The sequence below is a fragment of the Bos taurus genome, chromosome 7 (assembly GCF_002263795.3).
Source record: "Bos taurus isolate L1 Dominette 01449 registration number 42190680 breed Hereford chromosome 7, ARS-UCD2.0, whole genome shotgun sequence".
NCBI lineage: Eukaryota > Metazoa > Chordata > Mammalia > Artiodactyla > Bovidae > Bos > Bos taurus.
The window spans coordinates 60,647,232-60,674,133 of NC_037334.1; the positions used below are offsets into that span (position 1 = coordinate 60,647,232).

Genomic DNA, 26,902 nt, shown 5'->3' on the forward strand with positions numbered 1-26,902 from the left:
CCACAAATAGCCAAAGCAATCTTGAGAAAGAAGAATGGAACTGGAGGAATAAACCTGCCTGACTTCAGACTATACTACCAAGTTACAGTCATTAATACTAGCACAAAAACAGAAATACAGCCTAATGGAACAATATAGAAAGTCTGGAGATAAATCCACACACCTGTGGCTTTGACAAAGGTCAAATCTTTGACAAAGGAGGCAAAAATATACAGTGGAGAAAAGAATCTTTTCAACAAGTGGGGCTGGGAAAACTGGTTAACCATATGTAAAAGAATGAAAATAAAACACTTCTAACACCATACACAAAAATAAACTCAAAGTGGATTAGAGACCTAAATGTAAGACCAGAAACTGTAGAACTCTTAGAGGAAAACATATGCAGAACACTGACATAAATCAGAGCAAGATCCTTTATGAATGGAAATAAAAACAAAAATAAACAAGTGGGACTTATTTAAAATAATATAAATTTAAAAGCTCTTGCATAATGAAGGAAACTATAAGCAAGCTGAAAAGACAACCCTCAGAATGAGAGAAAATAACAGCAAGTGAAGCAACTGACAAAGAATTAATCTCCAAAATATACAAGCAACTCATGCAGCTCAAAACCAGAAAAACAAACAACCCAATCAAAAAATGAGCAGAAGACTTCCACAGGCATTTATCCAAAGAATACATACAGATGGCTAGTAAACACATGAAAAGATGCTCAACATTGCTCATTATTAGAGAAATGCAAATCAAAATTACAATGAGGTATCATCTCACACCAGTTGAAATGGCAATCATCAAAAAGTCTACAAACAACAAATGCTAGAGACAGTATGGAGGAAAGGGAACTCTCTTACACTGACAGTGGGAATGCAAACTGATACAACCACTATGGAAAACAGTATGGAGATTCCTTAAAAAACTAGGAATAAAACTCCCATATGACCCAGCAATCCTACTACTGGGCATATGCACTGAGGAAACCATAACTGAAAAAGACACATGTACCTCAATGTTCACTGCAGTACTGTTTACAATAGCTAGGACATGGAAGCAACGTAGATGTCCATCAGCAGATGGATGAATAAGGAAGTTGTGGTGCATATACATAATGGAATACAACTCAACTATAACAGATTTGAGTCAGTTCTAATGAGGTGGATGAACCTAGAGCCTATTATACAGAGTGAAGTAAGTCAGAAAGAGAAAGACCAATATCATATATTAACACATATATAAGAGGTGGCAAGAATACACAGAAGAACTGTACAAAAAAGATCTTCACGACCCAGATAATCACGATGGTGTGATCACTCACCTAGAGCCAGACATCCTGGAATGTGAAGTCCAGTGGGCCTTAGAAAGCATCACTACAAACAAAGCTAGTGGAGGTGATGGAATTACAGTTGAGCATTTCAAATCCTAAAAGATGATGCTGAGGAAGTGCTGCACTCAACATGCCAGCAAATTCGGAAATCTCAGCAGTGGTCATAGGACTGAAAAAGGTCAGTTTTCATTCCAATCCCAAAGAAAGGCAATGCCAAAGAATGCTCAAACTACCGCACAATTGCACTCATCTCACACGCTAGTAAAGTAATGCTCAAAATTCTCCAAGCCAGGCTTCAGCAATACGTGAACTGTGAACTTCCTGATGTTCAAGCTGGTTTTAGAAAAGGCAGAGGAACCAGAGATCAAATTGCCAACATCTGCTGGATCATGGAAAAAGCAAGAGCGTTCCAGAAAAACATCTATTTCTGCTTTATTGACTATGCCAAAGCCTTTGACTGTGTGGATCACAATAAACTGTGGAAAATTCTGAAAGAGATGGGAATACCAGACCACCTGATCTTCCTCTTGAGAAATCTGTATGCAGGTCAGGAAGCAACAGTGAGAACTGGACATGGAACAACAGACTGGTTCCAAATAGGAAAAGGAGTACGTCAAGGCTGTATATTGTCACCCTGTTTGTTTAACTTATATGCAGAGTACACCATGAGAAACGCTGGACTGGAAGAAACACAAGCTGGAATCAAGATTGCCGGGAGAAATATCAATAACCTCAGATATGCAGATGACACCACCCTTATGGCAGAAAGTGAAGAGGAACTCAAAGCCTCTTGATGAAAGTGAAAGTGGAGAGTGAAAAAGTTGGCTTAAAGCTCAACATTCAGAAAACGAAGATCATGACATCTGGTCCCATCACTTCATGGGAAATAGATGGGGAAACAGTGGAAACAGTGTCAGACTTTATTTTTCTGGGCTCCAAAATCACTGCAGATGGTGACTGCAGCCATGAAACTAAAAGACGCTTACTCCTTGGAAGGAAAGTTATGACCAACCTAGATAGCATATTCAAAAGCAGAGACATTACTTTGGCAACAAAGGTCCGTCTAGTCAAGGCTATGGTTCTTCCTGTGGTCATGTATGGATGTGAGAGCTGGACTTTGCAGAAGGCTGAGCGCCGAAGAATTGATGCTTTTGAACTGTGGTGTTGGAGAAGACTCTTGAGAGTCCCTTGGACTGCAAGGAGATCCCATCAGTCCATTCTGAAGGAGATCAGCCCTGGGATTTCTTTGGAAGGAATGATGCTAAAGCTGAAACTCCAGTACTTTGGCCACCTCATGCGAAGAGCTGACTCATTGAAAAAGACTTTGATGCTGGGAGGGATTGGGGGCAGGAGGAGAAGGGGACTCCAGAGGATGAGATGGCTGGATGGCATCACTGACTCGATGGACTTGAGTCTGAGTGAACTCCAGGAGTTTGTGATGGACAGGGAGGCCTGGCGTGCTGCGATTCATGGGGTCGCGAAGAGTCGGACACAACTGAGCAACTGAACTGAACTGAAGGGAATCTAAAAAGATAGTACCAAAGATCCTACGTGCAGGGCAGCAAAGGAGACACAGACATAAAGAACAGACTTTTGGACACAGTGGGAGAAAGAAAGGGGTGGGATGATTTGAGAAAATAGCATTAAAACATATACATTACCATATATAAAACAGATAACCAGTGGGAGTTTGATGTATGATGCAGGGAACCCAAAGCCAGTGCTCTATGACAACCTGGAGGGATAGGGTAGGCAGGAAGGTGGGAGGAGGGTTCAGGAGGGAGGGGTCACATGTATGCCTATGGCCAATTCATGCTGATGTATGGCAGAGGCCATTGTTATATTGCAAAGTAATTATCCTCCAATTAAAATAAATTAATTAATTAAAAACAAAAAGAACAAGAAAAATCACTTGAAACAACAAAACAATAAAACAGACCTCTCCAGTCAACTAGATCCCAAGTTCAAGAAGGAGGCAATAAAAATGCTAAAGGAATTAAGAAAGATTATCAACAGAAATGCATATTACTGTAACAATGAACTAGAAACTATAAAGAGGAACCAATCAAAACCAGACAACTGAATTGCCAAGATAAACATTAAGCTAAAAGCAATGAATAAGACAAAGATACCATGAAAAAAGAAAATCACTGACCAATATCACTGATAACATAGATGCAAAAATCCTCAACAAAATAATAGCAAGCCAAATCCAACAATACATTAAAAGGATCCTACACCATGATCAACTGGGATTTCTCCCAGGGATGCAGGGATTTTTCAATCCACAAATCAATCAGTGTGATACACTTCAAAAAAAATTGAAGAATAATCATATCATCATCTCAATAGATGCAGAAAAACCTTTTAACATATAACAGGAACTCTCCAGAAAGTAGACTTAGAGGGAATATACCACAACTTAATCACAAGCTGGAATCAAGATTGCTGGAAGAAATATCAATAACCTCAGATATGCAGATGATACCACCCTAATGGTAGGAAAGCACAGAGGAACTAAAGAGCGTCTTGATGAAGGTGAAAGAGGAGAGTGAAAAGCTGGTTTAAAATGCAACATTCAAAAAACTAAGATTATGGCATCCCGTCCCATCATTTCATGGCAAATAGATGGGGAAACAATGGAAAAAGTGGCAGATTTTATTTTCTTGGACTCCAAAATCACTGCGGATGGTGACGGCAGCCGTGAAATTAAAAGATGCTTGACCCTTTGAAGAAAAGCTATGACAAACCTAGACAGCATATTAAAAAGCAGAGACATCACTTTGCCAATAAAGGCAAAGCTATGGTTAGATCCCAAGTCTGTATAGTCCAACCTATGGTTTTTCCAGTAGTCATGTACAGATGTAAGAGTTGGACCATAAAGAAGGCTGAGTGCCAAAGAATTGATGCTTTTGAACTGTGGTGCTGGAGAAAAACTCTTGAGACTCTCCGACAGCAAGGAGATCAAACCATAGAAATGGAACGGAAATCAACCCTGAATATTCATTGGAAGGACTGATGCTGAAGCTGAAACTCCAATACTTTTGTCACCTGATATGAAGAGCCGATGCACTGGAAAAGACCCTGATGCTGGGAAAGATTTAGGGCAGGAGAAGGGAGTGACAGAGGATGAGATGGTTGGATGGCATCATCGACTCAATGAACATAAGTTGGAGCAAACTCTGGGAGACAGTAAAGGATAGGGAAGCCTGGAGTGCTGTAGTCCATGGGGTCACAAAGAGTTCCACGTGACTTTGCAAATAAACAACAACATATATGTCATATACAACAACCTACAGTTAACATAATACTCAACAGCAAAAAGCTGCAAGCATTTCCTCTAAGACAAGGATGCCCACTCTTACCACTTTTATTCAACATAGTTTTGGAAGTCCTAGCCACAGCAATCAGAAAAGAAAAAAATTAAAAGGAATTCAAATTGCAAAAGAAGTTAAACTGTCACTGTCTGTACATGGCATACTATGCACAGAAAATTCCAGTGATGTTACCAGAAAACTACAGGAGCTCATCAATGAGTTTGGTAAAACTGCAGGTTACAAAATTAATACACAGAAATCTGTTACACTTCTATACACTAGCAATGAAAGATGAGAAAGAAATTAAGGAAACAATCCCATTTATCACCACCTCAAAAAGAATACCTAGAAATAAATCTACCTAAGGAAATGAAAGACCTTCGTACTATAAGACACTGATGACAGAAATCAAAGACACAAACAGATGGAAAGATATACCATGTTCTTAGATTGGAAGAATCAATATTGTCAAAATGACTGTACTATCCAAGGCAATCTCAGATTCAATGTCATCCCTATCAAATTACCAATGGCATTTTTTACAGAACTAGAAAATTTTTTAATTTATATGGAGACACAAAAGACCCTCAATAGCCAATGTAATCTTGAGAAAGGGAAATAGAGCGGGAGGAATCAGGTGCCTGGACTTCAGACTATACTACAAAGCTACAGTAACCCAAACAGTATGGTACTGGTACCAAAAAACCCCACAGAAATATAAATCAATGGAACAAGACAGAAAGCCCAAAAATAAACCATGCATACCTGGTCAATTAATCCACAACAAAGGAAGCAAGACTATACAATGGAGGAAAGATAGTCTCTTCAATAAATGGTGCTGGGAAAACTGGACAGCTCCATGGGAAAAATAAATAAATAATCACAATACTCTTCAGTATCATACAGAAAAAATAAATTCAAAGTAGACTGAAGACCTAAATGTAAGACTGGACAGTATAAAACTCTTAGAAGAAAATATAGGCAAATACTCACTGACAAAAATTGCAGCACTATCTTTTTCAATCCATCTCCAAGACTAATGGAAATAAAAACAAAAACAACTGGGACCTAATTAAACTCAAAAGCTTTTGCAGAGCAAAGGAAACCATAAACAAAACAAAAAGACAACTCACAGAATGGGAGAAAATATTTGCAAATAGTGTGACCAACAAGGGATTAGTCTCCAAAATTTACAAACTGCTCATGAGGCTTTAACAGCATAAAAACAACCCAATCAAAAAAATGGGCAGAAGATCTAAACAGGCATTTCTCTAAAGAAGAAAGACAGATGGCCAAGAGACACATGAAAAGATGTTCAACATCACTAATTAGTAGAGAAATTCAAATCAAAACTACAAGATACCACCTAACCCCAGTCAGAAGGGCCATCATCAAAAAATCTATAAATAATAAACACTGGAGAGAGCATGGAGAAGATGGAACCCTCTTACACTGTTGCTGCAAATGTTAATTGGCACAGTCACGATAGAGAACAGTATGGAAGTTCCTTAAAAACTAAATGTAGAATTACCATATGATCCTGCAATCCCACTCCTGGGCATATATCCAGAGAAAACCATAATTCAAAAAAAGCACATGCACCCAGTGTTCACTGCAGCACCATTTACAATAGTTAGAGACATGAGGCAACCTAAATGTCCGTAGACAGAGGAATGGATAAAAAAGATGTGGTACATAAACACAATGGAATATTACTCGGTCATAAAAAAGAATGAAATGTTGCCCATTGTAGCAACACAGAGGGACCTAGAGAATATCACAACATGTGAAGGAACTCAAAGACAAATATTATATCACTTATACATGAAATATAAAAAAATAATACACATGAATCTATCTACAGAACAGAAACAGACTCACAAATATAATTTTAAAAAACACCTAAGCTTATCAAAAGGGAAAGGGAGTTGGGGGAAAAATAGTAGTCTGGGATTAATAGATACATATTTTATATAAAATAGATAAGGAACAAAGATTTACTATATGACACAGGGAACAACTTTAATACCTTGTAATAACCAATAATGAAAATCTGAATAAAAAATAATATATATAATTGAATAACTTTGCTATACACCCAAAACACAATATTGTAAACCAACTATACTTCAATTTAATAATCATAGTAATAGTTCCTCATTATTAAGTACCAAGAGTGTGCCAAGTTCTTTTTTATTACTAAACTTTTTACTTTGTATTGCAGTATAGCTGATGAAATGTGCCAAGTTCTATGCTAAGGACTTTCCGCCCATCATCTCATTTAAGCCTCTGTTAACAACCCAAGAGGTATCATTATTCTTACCTGCATCTCATAGAGGAGGAAGCAGCATTAAAGAGGATGCTTAATAACTGTGGTGGTGCCAGGAGCCAATTCCTACCTCTCTGACTGAAGAAATCAGTTCAACCACTCTTATCAGGTAGGAATGCTTTCAGTTGCAAGTAAAGAGTACCTTCTTAGGGATGTCCCTGATGGTCCAGTGGTTAAGAATCCACCCTGCAATGCAGGGGATGCAGGTTTGATCCCTGATTGGGGAAGTAAGATCCCATATGCCTCAGAACAACTAAGCCTGAGTGCCGCAAGCATTGAACCCACATGCTCGAAAGCCCACACCCCAGAACCAGAGAATCTGTGCACCACAACAAAAGATCCCCCGATGATACAATGAAGATCCTGCATGCTGCAACTAAGAACTGATGCAGCTAAATAAATAAATACGTATTTTTTTAAAAGTACCTTCTTAAAAGTGGCTTTAACGATGAGAACACATTACCTTGCCAACTAGAAAGAGGTCCCAGGTGCAGGGCTAGTCGATTCAGCAGCTCAGTGATACTGCTGGGCGCCCAGATTCTTGGCATTGCTCCGTTCCACCATCCTCAGGTGTGATTCCTCAGGTTTAGAAGAGGCTGCTGTGGTGCCAGGCATTGTGTCCTCCCACAATCACACTGAGAAACAGGACAGAAATTTCCCTCTGTGTGTCTCTCTTAAGCAGACAAACCTTCCCAGAAGTCCTCAGTAGGCTTCTCTGCAGGCTCTGCTGGCAGAGCTACAAAACAGGCCCATGCCCTTGAAGCAAAAACAGCTGCTATCTGTTTTTTGCATTTCAGACTCAATAGTGGGAGGCTGATGCCCTGCTGGTAAAGAAGAAAGACAGGGCAGATGGGGAATGGCCTCTGGGTTAAGCAATCACACGGTTTCAACCACAGTCACTCTCTCCCCTCAGAGAATCACAATGCACCTTACAAGAAGTTCTGTGAAGTTCTTTTTGTGACATAAGTAAGAAACGTTACTTTATTATATCCATTCTAAGATATAAACTTTTTTTCACATTTTGATGTCTATGATGATGAAATGTGGCTTAAAAGGAGCTCCTTTCCTGACTTCTCATTCTATGATTCCTCCAAGTATCACCCCCATCACAGCCCCTTGAGACAGGTGGCTAAAATGTATAAAAGGAAACTCAAGAATGTTTCCTTGCCCCCTGGCTACACACACACTCAGAAAGTATTTGTTTCTGGAGCATCTGCTGTGAGGCAGGAGCACTAAGGACGCAACTGTGTACAAGTCCGGGGTGAGCTTTCATGCAGCTCTAGTCTTAAAGAGGAAACAAGACTGTAAACAAGTGAACAGAAAAAGGGAAGAAGACAGGAGCAGTGCTCTGACTGAAGGATGACAACGAAGTGCCCAAGGGAAAAGCGGGGATGGGAGCGTTTTAGGCACAGAGAGCAGTGTATGTAAAGGCACTGAGGTGACTAAGAGCTTGATGTATGTAGAACTAAAATACAAGGGAGAGACGCAAAGGAAGGGGAGCTGGAGGGCAGGCAGAGACCAGAATATGCAACAGGCCTGGAAGGACACCTCTAAGTCACGCAGGCTACGTGAAGATCGTCTGGCTTGCACTGTGGCTGTACCTACCAGAAGCAGGCAGAAATGTTCTAAGTCTAGCTACTCAAAGTGTGGTCTCCAACCAGCAGCACTGGAGTCACCAGGGAGCTTGTGACAAATGCAGAATCTCAGGCTCCACTCCAACCTACTCAATCCAAACCCATATTTTAATAAGACCGCCGGGTGCGTCACACACACAGTGAAGTTTGAGAAGCGCTGCTTTAAACCATCTTTCTATTTTGGAGAGGGATGGCAACATTTTGTGTCTGACCTCCTGAAGTTCTAGAAGGGAGCCCTTTCCCTGTGCACATGACTTCTCTGGACACTGGAGGGCAACCTTACTTTAACAAAGCAGAACTCAAAATAGGGGCCACAGAAATCACAGAAGGTTAGAGCTTAAAGACAAGGCAATGGCTGCATTTTGCAGCCACAGAGACAGGCCCATTGAGCATTGAGCAGAACAAGACAAGCCGCCAGCTCTCCTGCGCCCAGAGCTGTTCGTCCTCACGAGGCACCTGGTGCGGAAACCCGAGGACCGGCTGTGGATGGTGTCAGCAGCTGCAGCTGGCCACTGAACAGAGCCAAATGTGGAGAAGAAGGGCTTGGAATTCAAGGGCAACAAAGCCCTGCTAAAATTCACAGCAATTATGAAGTGAGTTTGCAGAGTTACGCCAACTCTGTTAATGCCCCATGTGTAATTAAATTTTAAATACTTCATTCCACATCAGATGTCAAGTTGCTAAAACTCTTGATCACATAGTGATAAACATCTGCTTTTACGTACAGAGCTGTGAGCCACTGCCAAGCTATTCAGAAGCCCTAGAGCAAGACTAAATAAATAAAATCCAGAAGCCGTGACGACTAGGGCTGGCCTCTATCACCCAAGCATCCACATGCCTCTTCACCTGGCCTCTGATGTGATTTTTGGCACAGGAGCACAGGCAGAAAAACCAAAGGCCTGCAGTCGCGCCTGGGTCCTTGCGGTAAATGAGGGCCAAATGTACAGATGAATCAGGTCAAAAATTGAGGTGACATCTATGCCCATGTCCAGAAGTGTTTCCTCCTTGGGGGAAACTGTCCTAGTGTTTCCCAAATTTTAGTCACTCAAACACCACCTCCACAATTTTCATCATTTATTAATATTTACTTAATGCATTTATGTGATACTTTTCTTTCAATTGATTCATTCCTGACTTTTCTATTTATCAGTATCAAATAAGGACCAACTTTATGCTTTTAATACAAATTCAGATCAATTCATAACTCTCCAAATATGTTGGCCTGAGTCACATCTAAACCTACCTTACATATTCACCACGAGCCTGAATTCCACACTTTGCAAATTATTGTTCCCTTTGACATAAGTGAGAGCAGAGGAAAGACATGTATCCCCTCAGTCTCTTCATGATGACTGTTCTCTAGGAAACCAAAGGAAAAAAAAATCTGAAGATGCTTCAGGGACAAGAAAACACAAGTACTCTGACAATCAAGCAGGGCCGAGTTAACCCCACCCCACCTCAGGGAGCCAAAACTCGCATATTCCACAAGCCTGTTCCCAGGACATCATGTCCAAGAACTTCCTGTTTGCTACGGTTTTCACTGGACCCATCCCTCTCTCTGCTGCTCTGCGTTGTGAAGACTTGCCTACTTGGGCACCACTGTGACCTGTGGCAGGAACATGACAGCACCACGGCTAGACTCAGCCTCCCTGAGTACGAACCTCAGCCTCTCCATTTACCTGGAGGGTTATGGGCTCAAGTGTATCCCCCCGAAATTTATATGTTGAAGCCCTCACCCCCAGTTCCCCAGAATATGGGTGTATTTGAGATAGAGCCTTGAAAGAGGTGACAAGTCAAAATGAGGAAGGAGGATGGGCCAGATTCCAATCTGACTGGTGTCCTTATAAGAAGAGGAGATTAGGACAGAGGGAGAGATGCCAGGAATGTAGGTACACAGAGGAAAGACCATGTGATGAGGCAGCAGGAGGGTCACCACCTGCAAGCCAAGGGGAGAAGCCTCAGAGGAGAGTAACTGCTGACACCTGGCTTGGGGACTTCCAGCCTCCAGAACCAGAAGAAAATAAATTTCCATTGTTTAAGCCACCCAGCCTGTGGTATGTTGTTACAACAACAATAGCAAACTAATACACCACATGAAATGAGACTTTCAAGACAGGAGGAACAGCACTTATTTCATTAGATGGTAAGGACTGAATGATGTGCTTCAGGCACAGTACCTGGCTGCAAGGGCGGCGGAGAGGGGTTTCTCAGCATCTCCCTCATTCTTAGATCAGGTGCGTTACCCTTACCTGAATTCCCACCAGCAAAGGTGTGCAGACCTCGAGCCTTGGGGCCTTCTTTGCCACAGATTGAGACACCACCGGAAGATGAAAACTGAACAGAGGAGGGTGGAGTCAGGAGATGGAAAGAAAGTAGCAACCGCTTTGTGTTCCTGAATCTGAGCTTATCTTAAATCCAACTTCACCTTTCAAATCCTGTTACCTTCTGAGTTAATAATTTATTAATTCCTTTTCTGGTTTTAGCTGGTTTGAGTTGTTATTATATCACTTGCATCAAAGGAGTTGTGACAAACACACTGACTCCCAGAGTGAATTAATAACGTCAGCTTTGCCGTGTTAGGGAAATCACGCGATCCCAGTTTCAGTAGTGCCTATATCGGTTCCTGCAGGAACAAGAGATAGGCCATGTGACTCACTAGGGAAGCACTTGTGAGGAGTCAAAATGTGCCTCATTCATGAAAAGTGCTTGTAGGACCTGGACCAAAGGCCTTCTTGCTCCCAAAGCCCTCCTTTGGATAAAGACTTTATTGTCATACAAAAGAAATGTGCCCAAGACTCAGGTCTTGCCTACTTGAATCAGAAGAAAGCAATCTGTCCTTCTGACAAAGTAACAGCACTATTTAATTTTTAAAAACATAACTACAAATTGCTACCCCTTCTCAGATTCTGTGGGTAACAGGAGCTGAAAGCGCCATAGTCCTCGTATCCGAGGGTATCAGGTGTCCCCACAGGGAAGGAGGAAGCTGGCAGAATTTACCCCATTTCCAATGGTCTGGCTTACACAAAACTCCCTGCAGGGGGCAGCCTGGATGTGCGGCTGAGAGTTCAGTGTTCCTTAATATTTCCATAAGCGTCTGACAATGTCTCCAGAGGAAATGCACGTTGATTACAATAACTTGTACTTTTACACTAAGCACTTTACAAACTTCACTTAATCCTCTGGGTACTACTTTCATCCTCATTTTACAGATGAGGAAACAGCCCTTAATACATAATTCATTCAAGGTTTCACAGCTGTATGTCACAGAAGTCTAAAGCCCTTGGCACCACTCCCCAATTCTGCCTCTGAGATCTTTTGTGATTCCAGGCAAGCTTTCTTCCCCTTTTGGCTTCAGTCCTCATTGGACAAACAAAGGGACCAGCCTGGCTAAAGTCCTGGGCTCCTCTCAGCTCTAAAGTTCTTCTAGTTCCAAGGTTTAGAAATTCACTTTGCACTTTGCACTCTGTACCCTGGCATCAGCCTGCATGCTAGAGACGAAGAGGGAAAAGGCAGTGCACCCTTTCAAAAGAGAGCTAGTCCCTGCTGCAGGGTTAAAGGATGGGCATCACCTTGGCCCCCAGGTAGAGGCACCAGCTGGACAGACTCTCTAGAAGTCTTCATGGGCCCACAGTTTTTCTCAGGGTTCCTGTATGCCACTTTTAAGCCCACAGGGGTATTTTAGTTGGCCCCTCCAATGTTTTAAAACAATTGGACTTATTTACCAACATTTTAAAATCAAAAGCTGAAATCTGGATTCCTGGGTTTTCTTGAAAAGTCTGAAGAGCTGGCCACACTGCACTGAGTTGCTGGCTCCTGGCATTCAGATGGAACAAGCGTGCTCTGCTTTTCCAGCTGGTCGGCTCACATACACACCTCCCCTGACTGGTCCTGAGGGTACTTCTGCCTGTGAGCCTCACTTAAGGAGCTCTTTTCCTGAAGGAATCCTAGGGGTGGGGATGTGCAGCACTGGGGCACAAGAACAAACGCTCCTTTTCCAGCGACACAACAGTGCTCTGGGCTCTGTGACAGCTGACACCAAACCTGTGGCCTGGGTGCAGGTAGGAGCCTGGTGCCTTGGAACAAAAACCAGAAAGTGCAACAAAAGAAGAGGTGTTCATCCAGCCATGAAACTCTCCTTCCCCGGTAGCCACCACTCAGACCTCTATCTGCTTTCTGGGGCCCAGGGTGGACCAACAGCCATGTGTCATTTCCCTGGATAGGGGCTATAATGGTGACATTGTGCTGAGTGGAACAAGAGAGGTTTTCATCCAGCGACCAGCACTGGGCAGACACTCAAGCAAGGGGCTCTGGGGCTCACCCTGCACAAATGAGTTTGGGAGTGGGGCCCTGAGCCAATGAGAAGCCCCATGGATTGGGCTGCACGTCCATAGTGGCAGGCAGTGGGAAGGGAAGCAGAGAGGCAATGCTCCCAGAACACATCACTGCTATCTCATTTTCCTCTACAAATAAATAAGCAAATAAACAATCTCAGAGGATAAAGGAGATCACGCCCCAAGACACCTGCATTAATAGAAACCTCCTGAGTCCTAGAGCATTTATTCACTGACACCCAACAATACTTGCTACCACTTAATAGTTTCCAGACACTGTGCTAGGCTGTAGGGATCTAGCAACAAGTAAGACACAACACCCACTCGCATAGTGCTTGCAGTCTAGGGGGCCAAGAAGAGGTAAAGAGAGAAGTAGGAATTTAAACACTGATGACGGGAGAAATATCAATAACCTCAGATATGCAGATGACACCACCCTTATGGCAGAAAGTGAAGAGGAACTAAAAGCCTCTTGATGAAAGTGAAAGTGGAGAGTGAAAAAGTTGGCTTAAAGCTCAACATTCAGAAAACGAAGATCATGGCATCCGGTCCCATCACTTCATGGGAAATAGATGGGGAAACAGTGGAAACAGTGTCAGACTTTATTTTTCTGGGCTCCAAAATCACTGCAGATGGTGACTGCAGCCATGAAATTAAAAGACGCTTACTCCTTGGAAGAAAAGTTATGACCAACCTAGATAGCATACTCAAAAGCAGAGATATTTCTCTGCCAACAAAGGTTCGTCTAGTCAAGGCTATGGTTTTTCCTGTGGTCATGTATGGATGTGAGAGTTGGACTGTGAAGAAGGCTGAGCGCTGAAGAATTGATGCTTTTGAACTGTGGTGTTGGAGAAGACTCTTGAGAGTCCCTTGGACAGCAAGGAGATCCAATCAGTCCATTCTGAAGGAGATCAGCCCTGGGATTTCTTTGGAAGGAATGATGCTAAAGCTGAAACTCCAGTACTTTGGCCACCTCATGCAAAGAGTTGACTCATTGGAAAAGACTCTGATGCTGGGAGAGATTGGGGGCAGGAGGAGAAGGGGACGACAGAGGATGAGATGGCTGGATGGCATCACTGACTCGATGGACGTGAGTCTGAGTGAACTCCGGGAGTTGGTGATGGACAGGGAGGCCTGGCGTGCTGCGATTCATGGGGTTGCAGAGAGTCAGACAGGACTGAGAGACTGAACTGAACTGACCCAATGGAAGAACTGAGAGTAACATAGTAACAGAGTCAGTTCAAGAATCCAGATCTGAACCCCAATTGGTGGTTTTTCTTACTTTTCCCAGGGTCTCCTGAGATCACTACTCTGTGGAATGGCAGGCTGGAGCTAAGAGAGGAACGTACCGCAGATACTATAATGCGGAATCTGAACTCTGCACTGACAGCAAAGGAAAGCCATCAAATACTTTTAAGGAGGATCTGACTAGAACCATGGAATGGTCGCTGTGGTAGCCATGATGGAAGCAGACCTAGAGGCAAAGTGACAGATTAAAAGGCTAAAGTATGTTTCTCTCACTGGGACAAAGAACATTTAGCCTCTAAATTTTTCTTTCCTTGGGCTTCCCAGTTCCACCTGATAAGCTAAGAATGAGAATGGGGATTATCAGTTGTTTTCACAAGACTAAGAGCATGTGGGAGCTGAAAGCTTTTTTCCTGGAATTGTTCAGTGGGACCAAATTTGATATCTTTTTACAGAGCTAGAACTCTTCACACAGACTTCTTTAGACAAGCACCAGGCAAACCTGGAAAACTTACTACAGCAATAAGAAAAGGGAATTACTACAGCAATAAGAAAAGGGAATATATGAGGCAGATCCTAAAAATCCTTTCCAGAGAACTGCATTCACACAGGGAAGGGGGAAGGGGAGGAGAAAACCAGGCAAAGGCACCCACAACCTCCATCCCCATTCCAGCACCGCCCACCCGATACCCTATAATCTGGCCAAGCCAAACTGCTTTGCAGACACATCCTGCAGTTTTCTATCTCTATGTCTTTGCTCTCACTGTTTTCTCTGTCTGTAACGTTATCTCCTCATTACAGGCTCACCCACGTGTCTGTCATCCACTATTGTCTCCATGATCAGTAAGAAATTCCTGCTTCATCTTACTGAATTCCAAGAGCACTTTATATTTCCTCTGGTACTTATCACATAATAATTTTTAATTAAATTATTTTATGCATATTTACCTCCTCTACTAGATTGGAAACTCATAAAGGATGGAGATCATTTCTACTTAGCATTGAAAGTGAAGTCACTCAGTCGTCTCCGACTCTTTGCGACCCCATGGACTATAGCCCACCAAGCTCCTCCATCCATGGAATTTTCCAGGCAAGAGTACTGGCGTGGGTTGCCATATCCTCCTGCAGGGGATCTTTCTGGCCTAGGGATCGAACCTGGGCCTCCTGCATTGCAAGCAGAGCTTTACCGTCTGAGCCACAGGGAAGTAGTTCTCCCAATAGAAACTGGCACAGAATGCAACAAATATTCCTAGGTAGACTAATCAAAAGTAGGGGTAGTTTTTAATGGTGTCTATGGGCCTATGTAAAGAAAAAGTACAGAAAAGATATGTAGTTATTCCTTGTTCTAAAGCCACAAACAGCCAGCAACCAAGCTGTAGTCAATTTAGTCAACAGTGCCACCTAGTGGGCACTGTGGGTAATTATTAAACCAGAACCACTACATCTTCACAGCTACTTCCTTACTGTTAATCTTTAGGAAAACTGCACAGACTATGTTTTCCCATTTTTACATTTTTCCTAGACCCCATTTTTACATCTTTCCTAGCCCACATTTCCCATTTTACATCTTTCCTAGCTCAGTTAATCTCATTCCATATACCATTTCATAGGTGCATATAAATTCCCTTTAGCTTTTATTCTTCTGTTCCAATTCTCTGATAAACTGCCAGTCTAAAAATTTCTTAAAGCTTCTAAGCCCTCCATCTGTTCCTGCAATAGTTGCATTTTATACATTTTTAAAATTTACTTCAAATGAAATACTGTGTTTTTTAAAGTAGTAAATGAGCTAGACTGAGAACTTAACTACAATTTATAGCCTTGTTTTCAAGTGTTTCAGAATTAAAACAGTGAACTTTTAGAAGTTAATTCACTTATAAATTGTTGGTTGTCTGCTTTAGAATTTAAACTGACCTTTTCAAACTGGAAAAGTGGGCAAGAACAAAGAGGAACTTGGAAAATAATAATGGCTCACATTTTTATAGCTATATTTGGTTTACAAAGTGGGTTTGTACCATCATGTCATTTGCCCTCCCCAAAACCTTGCAAGGTCAGTATGAGTTTTCCCATAGCACAGATGAGCAAGCAAGCTTCATAGGCTTAAAGTTACACATTTCGTAAGCAGCAGAGTAAGAGCTCAAACACAAGTTTTCAGGCTTCAATCCCATTGTTTTTCCACTACACCATATTTCCTCTGGGCTCACACACAGATATATTAAACAAACTACTGATGCAATTTGGTGAAGCAAGGGCACTAATTTCAACTTGGGAATGGAGGAAATATTCCCAGTCCAGGAAAAGGCAGGATGGTCTTTCCCAGGTCCTTCCTTGAGCCTTTGCACAAGATGGTCCCAATGCTAGAATGTTCTATGTAAAGGAGTGGCCTAGCCAAAACTTCAAACTGTGGTCTGGCCTATCTTGGGGAGGAGAAGTGTTTAGAAGAAGAATTAAGCCTTGAGTTCACTTTTGGCCTTAGACATATCACCATAATCGGTTTGGACCTACTTTCACAGAGACACACTAACAGGACGAAAGATGCTGACATTCTTCACACAGCTTTAAACTTAAATCCCATTCCTGACCACACTGCTGCTGCTGGTCATAGCAATATTTCTCTACATCCTGTAATTATTTAAGGAAGAGCACACTTAACATCGCATTGCCCTTCTATGCTAAAAATGTGTTCATTTCCACAGTTTTTAACACTCCATGTTGGCTTTCTTTAAGATTCAGTACACTGGGGACCTCAAAAGTTTGATGTGTCCCAAGCCACTGCCCACCTTTTAGCAATCCTTTCTCTCCTTTTCCTAGGTCATTTTTAAAAGATCTTTATTATTTCACTCCTCTTTTACACCATTATTGGCATAGTGTCTGGTCCCCTGTCTGGCTCTAGAAGGTGCTCAGGAAAGACATGTTTAATGAAGAAGATAAACCCAAAGACACGAAATGTGTGGCCGCAGCAGGCAGAGATTTTTGACTCTACTGTTGAAAAACAGATTCTAACAGTTTGGACAATCTGAAAATGGACCCGGCTAGAAGTGCGGTAGTAAGCTTCTCGTCACTAGCGGAATGCAAGCAGAGCTCAATAGTGCCTCGGTCTGGGCAGGGGTGCGATGCACGCGGGTACGGGCATGAAAGGAAGCGTGAACCGGCATGTGGGTCCTCTAGTAGCCCCTCCACAGAGGGGCGCCAGGACTTGTGAAAAGCAGGGCGTGGCAAGGGTGTGTGGGGATGAGGGACACCCGAGGCCCAGGGGGCCAGGCGGGCTCCGGGTCTATTCCGGGAGCCGAGCGCAGGGGCGGGCGCGGGCGGGCGGGGGCGCCGGGCGAGCATCCTGTCGGGGGAGGGGACGCGCGGAGGGCGCTCCCGCGGGGCCGGGGCCGGACTGCAGAGTGCCGCGCCGACTGCTGCCAGGCCCGCCGGAGGCACCGCGCCCTGCTGCCCTATCGCCGGCGCCATGGACCGAGGCCGGGGTAAGAAGAAACGCGGCACCCACACTTGTTGCTTTGCAGGGCGGTAAGGGGAGAACCGCGCGATCTAAAAGCCAGAGAGGAGGAGGCAGAGACTAGCGGGTTGGGCCGGCCGAGGAGTGTGGGGGCGAGGAGGAAGGGAGAAGCTGGGGGCCGAAGACCCGGCGCTGTGTGGACAGGTGCCTCCTGTGCCTGGGCTGCTAGGGGTGTGCTAGGGGGACTCCTGTCCCGGACTTGAGTTGCCTCCAGTGTGTGAAACCAGAGTTTTCATACACTCGGAGCCTTAACTTCATGAAAGATCCCGAAAAGGACTCCTGAGGAAGAGAAGCTCCTCTCACCCCATCCCAACCCCCTCCACCAAGGGTAGAATAGAGTTAACAAGTCACACTCTTGAAAACAACAGGGCGGGTTAAGCCCCTACTGTTCACACGCTGAAAAGCCCCAGGAGACAGAAGTGTGTGCATCGACCCAGGGTGTCGGGAGGAGGAGCTGCAGGAGTGCCTGTGGGTGCCTGCATGGGTGTCCCAGCCCTGGCTCTGAGCCTGATAAGCCCTGTGACCTTAGCCCACCCTCTCTCTCTGGGCTAGTGACAAGGTTGAACTGGATTGTCTCTGAGACCTCTTCTTACCTGGACAGTTTGAAGAGTTGAAGAGTATTTAAGAAAGTTTCACAGACGTGGTGGGGGTGCTTGTTCAAACTGCAACAGGAGCATAGAGAGAGCATTTGTGGGGGGCGCATTCATGGGAAGCTATGCTTAAATAAAGGCCTGGACACCTCAATGGGCTTGTAGCTGTTAAAAAAAAAAAGTAGCTTGCTTGAACATGGGGGCAGTGACAAAGGCTGGGAACCAGAACACCAGTGTCACAATGCCCAACCTCTGGAAACTGAGGAGACCACAAGTGTGAATGCACTTGGTAAACTGGCAAGTGCTGCCAACATGACAAGTATCATTATTCTTGCTGCTGTTGTTATTATTATTAGTGGAAAATTCCTCCCCTTCCCTACATAATCTTACACGCTTCCCCCATCTGCCTGTTTGCTGCACTGAGACCTCCAAGGGGAAAAAAGGAGTGGCCAGGGGTGTGGAAGCAATGAGGAAGGGCACTGGGGGCAGGTGTCATGGTAACCTCCCCGCACTCCTCTTACGGGTACAGCCAGAGTTCAGAGGGCTGCAGGGGACCCCAGACTTCCAATTCAAGGTGCTGGGGACAGCTTCCCCACCCATACCATCTCTAGCACAAGTGCTGCATCAACCCTTTCCTATTAGGAGTTGGAAAGTCAGGCAGAAAATGGGGGGGCTTCATCTATAAAGCAGTTCTTACCTGTTAACTGACTCCTGGACAAGTGTGCACAGAGCATACACACTTGCCGGGGAGAGAAAAAGACAGCAGAGGTGCCTCTAATGTCCCCCATCCCCATCCCCATCTCCCACACTGTATGTTTAAAGCAAACAGCACTGCCCTCCACCCCATCACACCCCACATGGTACTAAATACCACCCTGTCCCCAGTACAAAATCCCCAGTACAAAAATCCATACCTAGCCTACCCAGAGTTGTAGAAAGCAGACTATGCCCTCCTTTGACAGACCAGCTTAAAATGCTTAATAACTGATACCTCACTAAAGAAGGCTGCTTCCAGACCACTCTTTCTAGGATGCCAGACTTCCCCAGGAATCTGTTAGTACTCAGAATGCTCTAGGGCTCTGCCTCTCTCCCCTGCTGCAGGCCTTCCTAGCCTACTTTCTCTCTCCTTCATAGCTCTCGTCACGATGTGCCATTCCTCTAAGAGTCAGTTATCTGACTACGTGTTCAGTGTCTACCTAGCCTGTCGGAATGTAAGCTTCAGGAAGGCTGGAAGTGGATCTGGGCAGCCACCCAGCTGACAGCACTGCCTGGCACACAGTCGGTGCTCACTAACAGTGGCTCGAGTAGTTCACTAACAACATGAAGCACACTTTATAGTGCACCCCAAATTGAACAGGTGTAATGCTGATTTTGAAAGATACATACCACTAAATCCTCATATCAGAACAGTGCTTCGTGACTTGCAAAGGCCTCCTCAAATGCAAGTGAAGTGAATGACACACACAGGACGAGGTCATCTGTCTAGAAACTCAGTGGTCTACCCTGAGAAATTACTGCAAAAACTGTAGGAATTAAAGCACACACAACTGCATATGAACTAGAATACAAAATTTGTGTGGGTTTTTAAGATAAAATGTGAGTCTTTACAAATCATTCTGGTGGAAATTTGCTGTGCTCATATCCCCAGGAGGGTGTGAGCACTCTCTTCTGTCATCAGTTCAGTTCAGTTCAGTCGCTCAGTCGTGTCCGACTCTTTGCGACCCCATGAATCGCAGCACGCCAGGCCTCCCTGTCCATCACCAACTCCCGGAGTTCACTCAGACTCATGTCCATCAAGTCGGTGATGCCATCCAGCCATCTCATCCTCTGTCGTCCCCTTCTCCTCCTGCCCCCAATCCCTCCCAGCATCAGAGTCTTTTCCAATGAGTCAACTCTTCACATGAGGTGGCCAAAGTATTGGAGTTTCACCTTTAGCATCATTCCTTCCAAAGAACACCTAGGACTGATCTCCTTCAGAATGGACTGGTTGGATCTCCTTGCAGTCCAAGGGACTCTCAAGAGTCTTCTCCAACACCACAGTTCAAAAGCATCAATTCTTCGGCGCTCAGCTTTCTTCACAGTCCCAACTCTCACATCCATACATGACCACTGGAAAACCACAGTCTTGACTAGACAGACCTTTGTTGGCAAAGTAATGTTGTTAGGGAGGTTTTAAGAATCACAGGTCTCATTTCACCCTCATACCTACCATGTGAGGAGTAAGACTGTCATGCCCAGGGAAGGAAGCCACACTTCACTATTAATAACAGTAACAACTGAAATCATCAGGGTATTATCACGAGCCAGGCAACATGCTCAGCTCTTTTCATGGCTTCTCTTAGAACAAGCAATGGGACAGGGCTATGATTGGGTACCATTGTTAATCCCTACCTCACAGGAAGGCAGGTCTAGCAGTGTATTAGTCAGCTACGGCTGCCATAACAAAATACCACAGATTCAGTGGCTCAAACAACAGATTTATTTCCTTACAGTTAAGGAAGCTAGAAGTCCAAGGTCATGGTGCCATCTGGGTAGATTTCTGGTGAAGCCTCTCATCCAGGCCTGTATATGGCAGCCTTCCCACTCTGTCCTCACATGGCCTCTTCCCTGTGCACAGACAGACAGAGACAGAGATTGCTGGTATCACTTCCTCTTCCTAGAAGGTCATCAGTCCTATTGGATTAGGGCCCACCTTTATGACCTCATTTAACCTGAATTACCTCCTTAAAGGCCCTATCTCCAAATGCAGTCACACCGGGGGTTAGAATTTACATACTTTGGTGTATGGATCTGAGGTAGGGGCACAGTTCAATCTGTAACAGCAGGATTAGGGCACTGCCATTAGCTTGTACAGTCACTCATCATGTGAGAGACAGAGCTGGGTTTGAATCTAAGTCCTGATCTTAAACTGGCTGCTGGCTGACTCCACAGTGGCGTGTGACCTGCCCAAGCCCTAGAACAGAACAGGGCTTGGACACCGCATCTTCTTAACGCAGGTCCAGACACCTCCATCACACCACACCATACCATTCAGATCTTACAGCATAAAAGCTCGGGATCAAAGTCAACTGACTTAAGAATGAAAACAAACCTAAGCAGTAGGATTTCTCTTCTAACAGGATGTGTCTTCCCATGAGTAAAGGAGGATTCATATGATGCAGTAACAGACACAGAAATGACTTACCTTACATTATAAGGAAATTCCTTCCAGCAGGACTTCCCCAATTCATGAACATCATACAAAGAGAATCAGCCACTGGTGAAAGTAACACCTTCACTATAGACTAATGACTATGGACACCACCTTCTACAGAACCAATCACTTAACTCTTTATCCTCACATAAAGATAAAATATAAAGATAAAATACTGATGATACCTACTTCATGGGGTTGTCATTAAATGTATGGAAAATACTTCAGACAATGCCTACCATATGAGTCCCATTCAATAAACACTAGTTACAGTAATAACTGTGTTTTTTAAATCACATTTAACATAATAAAATTCTATTGGCCCCAAGCTGGTCTGACTCTGAGGACACTTTTGAGTTCCTACTCTCTTTTAAGAACTGGGCTAGACAACTTTGTATACAACTCAAAGACAGGGGCTATGTCATAATCTCTCTATCCTGGAGCTCTTTCATGGTCCTTGTCTCTTGAAACTCCATCTCTGACATGCAATAACAGAACCACCTGACAAGTGTTTCTGAGTGACTAAATATTTATAGGTCAACATGTCTATTTTCTCTTATTTATGCTATTATTCATACCTACTGACTACAGTTGTATCTTCACAATTTTGCTTTTGTGAACTTTGTAGTGTTCTCAAGCCATCTTTGCTTAAGTCTTTGGTCTAAATTCTCCCTCATTCCCTTCTTAATGCCCACGGTTCTGATATGCCTAGCTCATACGAAGCAATCAATTTTACCAAAGTTCCCTTCCTTTCTACTTCACAACTAGTTCTTTTTCAACTAGTTGCATTCAACCCAAGATGGGAGTTTCTTTTGCTGAATTATATATATTCTCTGGGAGATTATAATTTAAGACATAATCTGAAGCTCTGCTTTTCATTCAATGAGATTTTTAAAATTAATTTAATTGGAGCCTAATTACTTAACAGTATTGTAGTGGTTTTTGCCATACATTGACGTGAATCAGCCATGGGTGTACATGTGTTCCCCATCCTGAACCCCACTCCCACCTCCCTCCCCAGCCCATCCCTCAGGGTCATCCCAGTGCACCGGCCCTGAGCACCCTATCCCATTAAATGAGATTTTTATCATTCAGGAGATGCTAGAAGAACCCAATCTTGTCTTGCCTCTGGTGGACCAGCTTTGACATCTGTACTAGGAAAGTCACATCTTCCCTATCTGTGGCTTCCATTGGCCAAGCAGCCCATAGCCATTCCTACAATGAGCTCCCCTCCATGTCCCCTCTGTGACTCACTGCCCAATTTCTGTCCCCCAGGCTGTGAATTCCCATACCTCTTCCCTGACATCTGAGTTCATTTTCTACTCCTATCAATTACTGTTCTTCTGAAAGGAGTACACACCCATGTTTTCTTCCAAACATGTTCCATAAAGTCATCTTTGTTAGCCTGGAGACTCAGTACAGCTGAATGGTTCAGGGAATGGACAAACTTATGTCTTGACCACAGCTTTCTAGCTGTATGATCTTGTATGAACTGGGTAAATTACTTAGTTTCTCTGAATACCAGTTTCATTTGGAGTGTTGTGGGGAAAGGTGATGCATGTAAGCTAGCACTTAGGAAGCACTCAGTAAATGACAGATATTACATTTATCAAATATAATTACTTGGATTTTAGCCACACTCTGCACTGGGTGTATGCATAGGATTTAACCTTACCCTATTCTCTGTAGAGGCCTCTGTTGGTCACTGGGCACCACTTCCATTTCCTTGTCCCACTCAGAGTTTTTTCTGCCTCTCCCTCAAATATCAGTTTCAAACTCTACTGCTCACATGAGTGAGTACCCTGCCAAGTAAGCCCTCCCTGTCCAATCTCTGCCAAGAGCTTATCATTATTTCATTCTGATCTTAGGTTCAGAAAAATAACTGTTTTGGGATACCATTAGCTCCTCATACCCATCTTACCCTTCTAAAAAAAACCTTGCAATTGAACAGAAAAATAAAACCCCACCACCACAGTCTCCTCTTTCTCCCCATACACTTCCTTCCCTCCTTGCAGTCTTACTTCCAATCACACCTTCTGATGAAAGCCCACTCCTAAGAGTCGCAAGCAGCTTCTATTTTGTCTAATTTTTCACCTCTTCTTATTCCCATCTCCTGGGCTTCTCTGCAGCTCTTTTCTAAATGGATTCTCCTATTTGCAAAGATGGAGAAAGCATGGATTTTGGAATCAGATAAACCTATGTTAAATAACCACTGCTCCATCCATCTGCCAGAAGTCTTTTCTGTCTCTCCTTCCCCACGGCCTCCAATCCCACTGTTATAGGTGCTCATAGCCTCAGGGCTTCTCTTGCTCTAAGGCAAGTGACCCAGCTAAGTCTTGTTCCTTTAGCTGCAAAGCAGGAAGAATGACACCCAGGATTAGGAAACTGCAGTGTGGTAATCAGAGAAGGCAATGGCACCCCACTCCAGTACTTTTGCCTGGAAAATCCCATGGACGGAGGAGCCCGGTAGGCGCAGTCCATGGGGTCGCTAGAGTCGGACATGACTGAGCGACTTCACTTTCACTTTTCACTTTCATGCATTGGAGAAGGAAATGGCAACCCACTCCAGTGTTCTTGCCTGGAGAATCCCAGGGACGGGGGAGCCTGGTGGGCTGCCGTCTGTGGGGTCGCACAGAGTCGGACACGACTGAAGCGACTTAGCAGCAGCAGCAGCAATGTGGTAATATTTGCCCAGCAACCAGTGCCTGGCCCATGATAGGTGCTTGCATGCGTACTCAGTCACTTCAGTCGTGTCTGACTCTTTGTGACTCAATGAACTGTGACCTGCCAGGCTCCTCTGTCCATGGAGATTCTCCAGGCAAAAATACTGGAGTGGATTGTCATTCCCTCCTACAGGGGATCTTCCCAGTCCAAGGATCAAATCCATGTTTCCTTCGTCTCCTGCATTGGAGGCAGATTCTTTACTGCTGAGCCACAAGGGAAGCCCTTATTAATTGTTATTTCCCATCTTTTTCTCTAGCTCAATTTTTCTTGCATGATGACTCTTGCCTCATCTTTACATTACTGCTACAGACAACCAAGCCTCTTTTGAGGGCTGCTCTCAGTGTCTATCTTCAGCTATGAGTCGAGCTCCACTCCTGCACTGACTCCTGCTTTTGGTATATTTCCATTTGGAAGTCAACTCATCCTCCAAGTGACCCAATTGTGAACTCATCTTATTCACCACCAAATCAAATCACCCTTCCTGTTTCTCTTTTTTTCTATTAAAAACACAACAATGTGAGGAGTTATTGAAGGAAATGGGGCTGTTTGTGAATAAAACTAAATTTGAAGGGGGGGATATGCGATCATTTCTCAAACTAGCTGTCCTGTAGAAGAGTATTAGAAAGACTCTTCAGAAGGCTATACAAGAGGTTAAACAGAGACTAACTGGGGCACAATCTGGAAGAAGCAAACAAATGAAAAGAGCTATTCAGTGACAGAGTAAGAGGTGCCCAGAGACATAATGAAGCAGAGGCTGAGTGGACACAGACTGGGGAGTCCTAGAATGGCTCCTATGGGGACCACAGTAGTAAATTAGAACAACTGTCACTCAAGAGGTTTCCATAGGCATGGCCCTTTTGAAAACTATAGAGAAAAGAACTTGTAGATGTATATATTTTACTTTTTATTCATCTTTTATTCAAATGTATATCTATCATAGCTTTTAATGGGACTTATGAATTATCTATGCTCGTGGATAAAATATGGATTAAAGACAGTTACTTAAATCTATAGATCTGATTGTGCTTAAACTGCTTAGTGGTTTCTCACTGTTCTTAAAATACAGACTACAATCATGGTGTGGCCTCAAGGACCACCCTGCCTTTTACCAGCTCCCTTTGGGCTCCTGCCCCTGTCTTACTGTGGACTCTCCTCACAATGGCCTTTGTACCTTTACCTGGTTAACTCCTTCCTTCTCATCCCCAGCAATCTGCTCAAATATTACTTCCTCAAAACAATCTTTCCCTGTCTCCCACACTACATCCCCATTACAGCTAACCCTAGCACTCTGTACTTTTCACTGGTTACCATCTTCACAGTTCAGTTCAATTGCTCAGAAGTGTCTGACTATTTGCGACCCCATGGACTGCAGCACTCCAGGCTTCCCTCTCCATCACCAGCTTCCAGAGCTTACTCAAACTCATGTCCATTGAGTCAGTAATGCCATCCAACCATCTCATCCTCTGTCATCCCCTTCTCCTCCCATCTTCAATCTTTCCCAGCATCAGAGTCTTTTCCAATGAGTCAGTTCTTTGCATCAGGTGGCCAAAGTACTAGAATTTCAGCTTCAGCATCAGTCCTTCTAATGAATATTCAGGACTGATTTCCTTTCGGATTAACTGGTTGGATCTCCTTACAGTCCAAGGGACTCTCAAGAGTCTTCTCCAACAACACAGTTCAAAAGCATCAATTCTTTGGCACTCAGCTTTCTTTATAGTCCAACTCACATCCATCCATACATGACTACTGGAAAAACCATAGCTTTGACTAGACGGACCTTTGTTGGCAGAGTAATGTCTCTGCTTTTTAATATGCTGTCTAGGTTGGACATAGCTTTTCTTCCAAGGAACAAGTGTCTTAATTTTATGGCTGCAGTCACCATCTGCAGGGATTTTGGAGCCCAAGAAAATAAAGTCTCTCACTGTTTCCATTGTTTCCCCATCTATTTGCCATGAAGTGATGGGACCAGATACCATGATCTTAGTTTTCTAATGTTGAATTTTAAGCCTACTTTTTCACTCTCCTCTTTCACTTAAATGAAGAGGCTCTTTAGTTCTTCTTCGCTTTCTGCCATAAGCGTGGTGTCATCTGCGTATCTGACGTTATTGATATTTCTCCCAGCAGTCTTGATTCCAACTTGTGCTTCATCCAGCCCAGCATTTCACGTGATGTATTCTGCATATAAGTTAAATAAATTGGGTAACAATCTATAGCCCTGACATACTCTTTTCCCTATTTGGAACCAGTCTGTTAGAACCATGTCCAGTTCTAACTGTTGCTTCTTGGCCTGTATACAAATTTCTCAAGAGGCAGGTAAGGTAGTCTGGTATTCCCATCTCTTTTAAGAGTTTTCCACAGTCTGTTGTGATCCACACAGTCAAAGGCTTTGGCATAGTCAATAAAGCAGAAGTAGGTATTTCTCTGGAACTCTCTTGCTTTTTCAATGATCCAGTGGATGTTGGCAATTTGATTTCTGGTTCCTCTGCCTTTTCTAAATCCAGCTTGAACATCTGGAAGCTCACCGTTCATGTACTATTGAAGGCTGGCTTGGAGAATTTTGAGCATTACTTTGCAAGCGTGTGAGATGAGTGCAATTGTGGGGTAGTTTGAACATTCTTTGGCATTGTCTTTCTTTGGGATTGGAATGAAAACTGACCTTTTCCAGTCCTATGACCACTGCTGAGATTTCCAAATTTGCTGGCATGTTGAGTGCAGC

At 43.7% G+C, this 26,902-nt stretch overlaps 1 protein-coding gene and 1 long non-coding RNA gene across 17 annotated transcripts in view; one reads left to right on the forward strand and one right to left on the reverse strand.

Annotated features, from left to right (window-relative positions):
* Window positions 1-26,902, reverse strand: part of LOC101903540 (uncharacterized) — a 119,158-nt gene that overhangs the window by 22,788 nt on the left and 69,468 nt on the right. For 11 of the 14 annotated variants that reach the window (XR_009495295.1, XR_009495296.1, XR_009495297.1 and 8 more), the window contains 5 exons: window positions 20,760-20,876; window positions 18,273-18,341; window positions 10,851-10,935; window positions 9,845-9,960; window positions 7,431-7,602 (listed from right to left, as the gene is read on the reverse strand). This is a non-coding gene — a long non-coding RNA (uncharacterized lncRNA). Of the gene's footprint in view, window positions 1-7,430; window positions 7,603-9,844; window positions 9,961-10,850; window positions 10,936-18,272; window positions 18,342-19,655; window positions 20,409-20,759; window positions 20,877-26,902 lie in introns of all 14 variants that reach the window. The other 3 variants (XR_009495294.1, XR_009495299.1, XR_009495303.1) reach the window with 3 other exon arrangements.
* AFAP1L1 (actin filament associated protein 1 like 1) overlaps window positions 17,503-26,902 on the forward strand; it is a 76,337-nt gene continuing 66,937 nt past the window's right edge. For 2 of the 3 annotated variants that reach the window (XM_024994081.2, XM_059888067.1), the window contains exon 1: window positions 17,503-17,647. In XM_024994081.2, the coding sequence (XP_024849849.1) occupies window positions 17,632-17,647 (16 nt within the window). In that variant the 5' untranslated portion in view covers window positions 17,503-17,631. The remainder of the gene's footprint in view (window positions 17,648-26,902) is intronic. The other variant, NM_001100334.2, reaches the window with a different exon arrangement.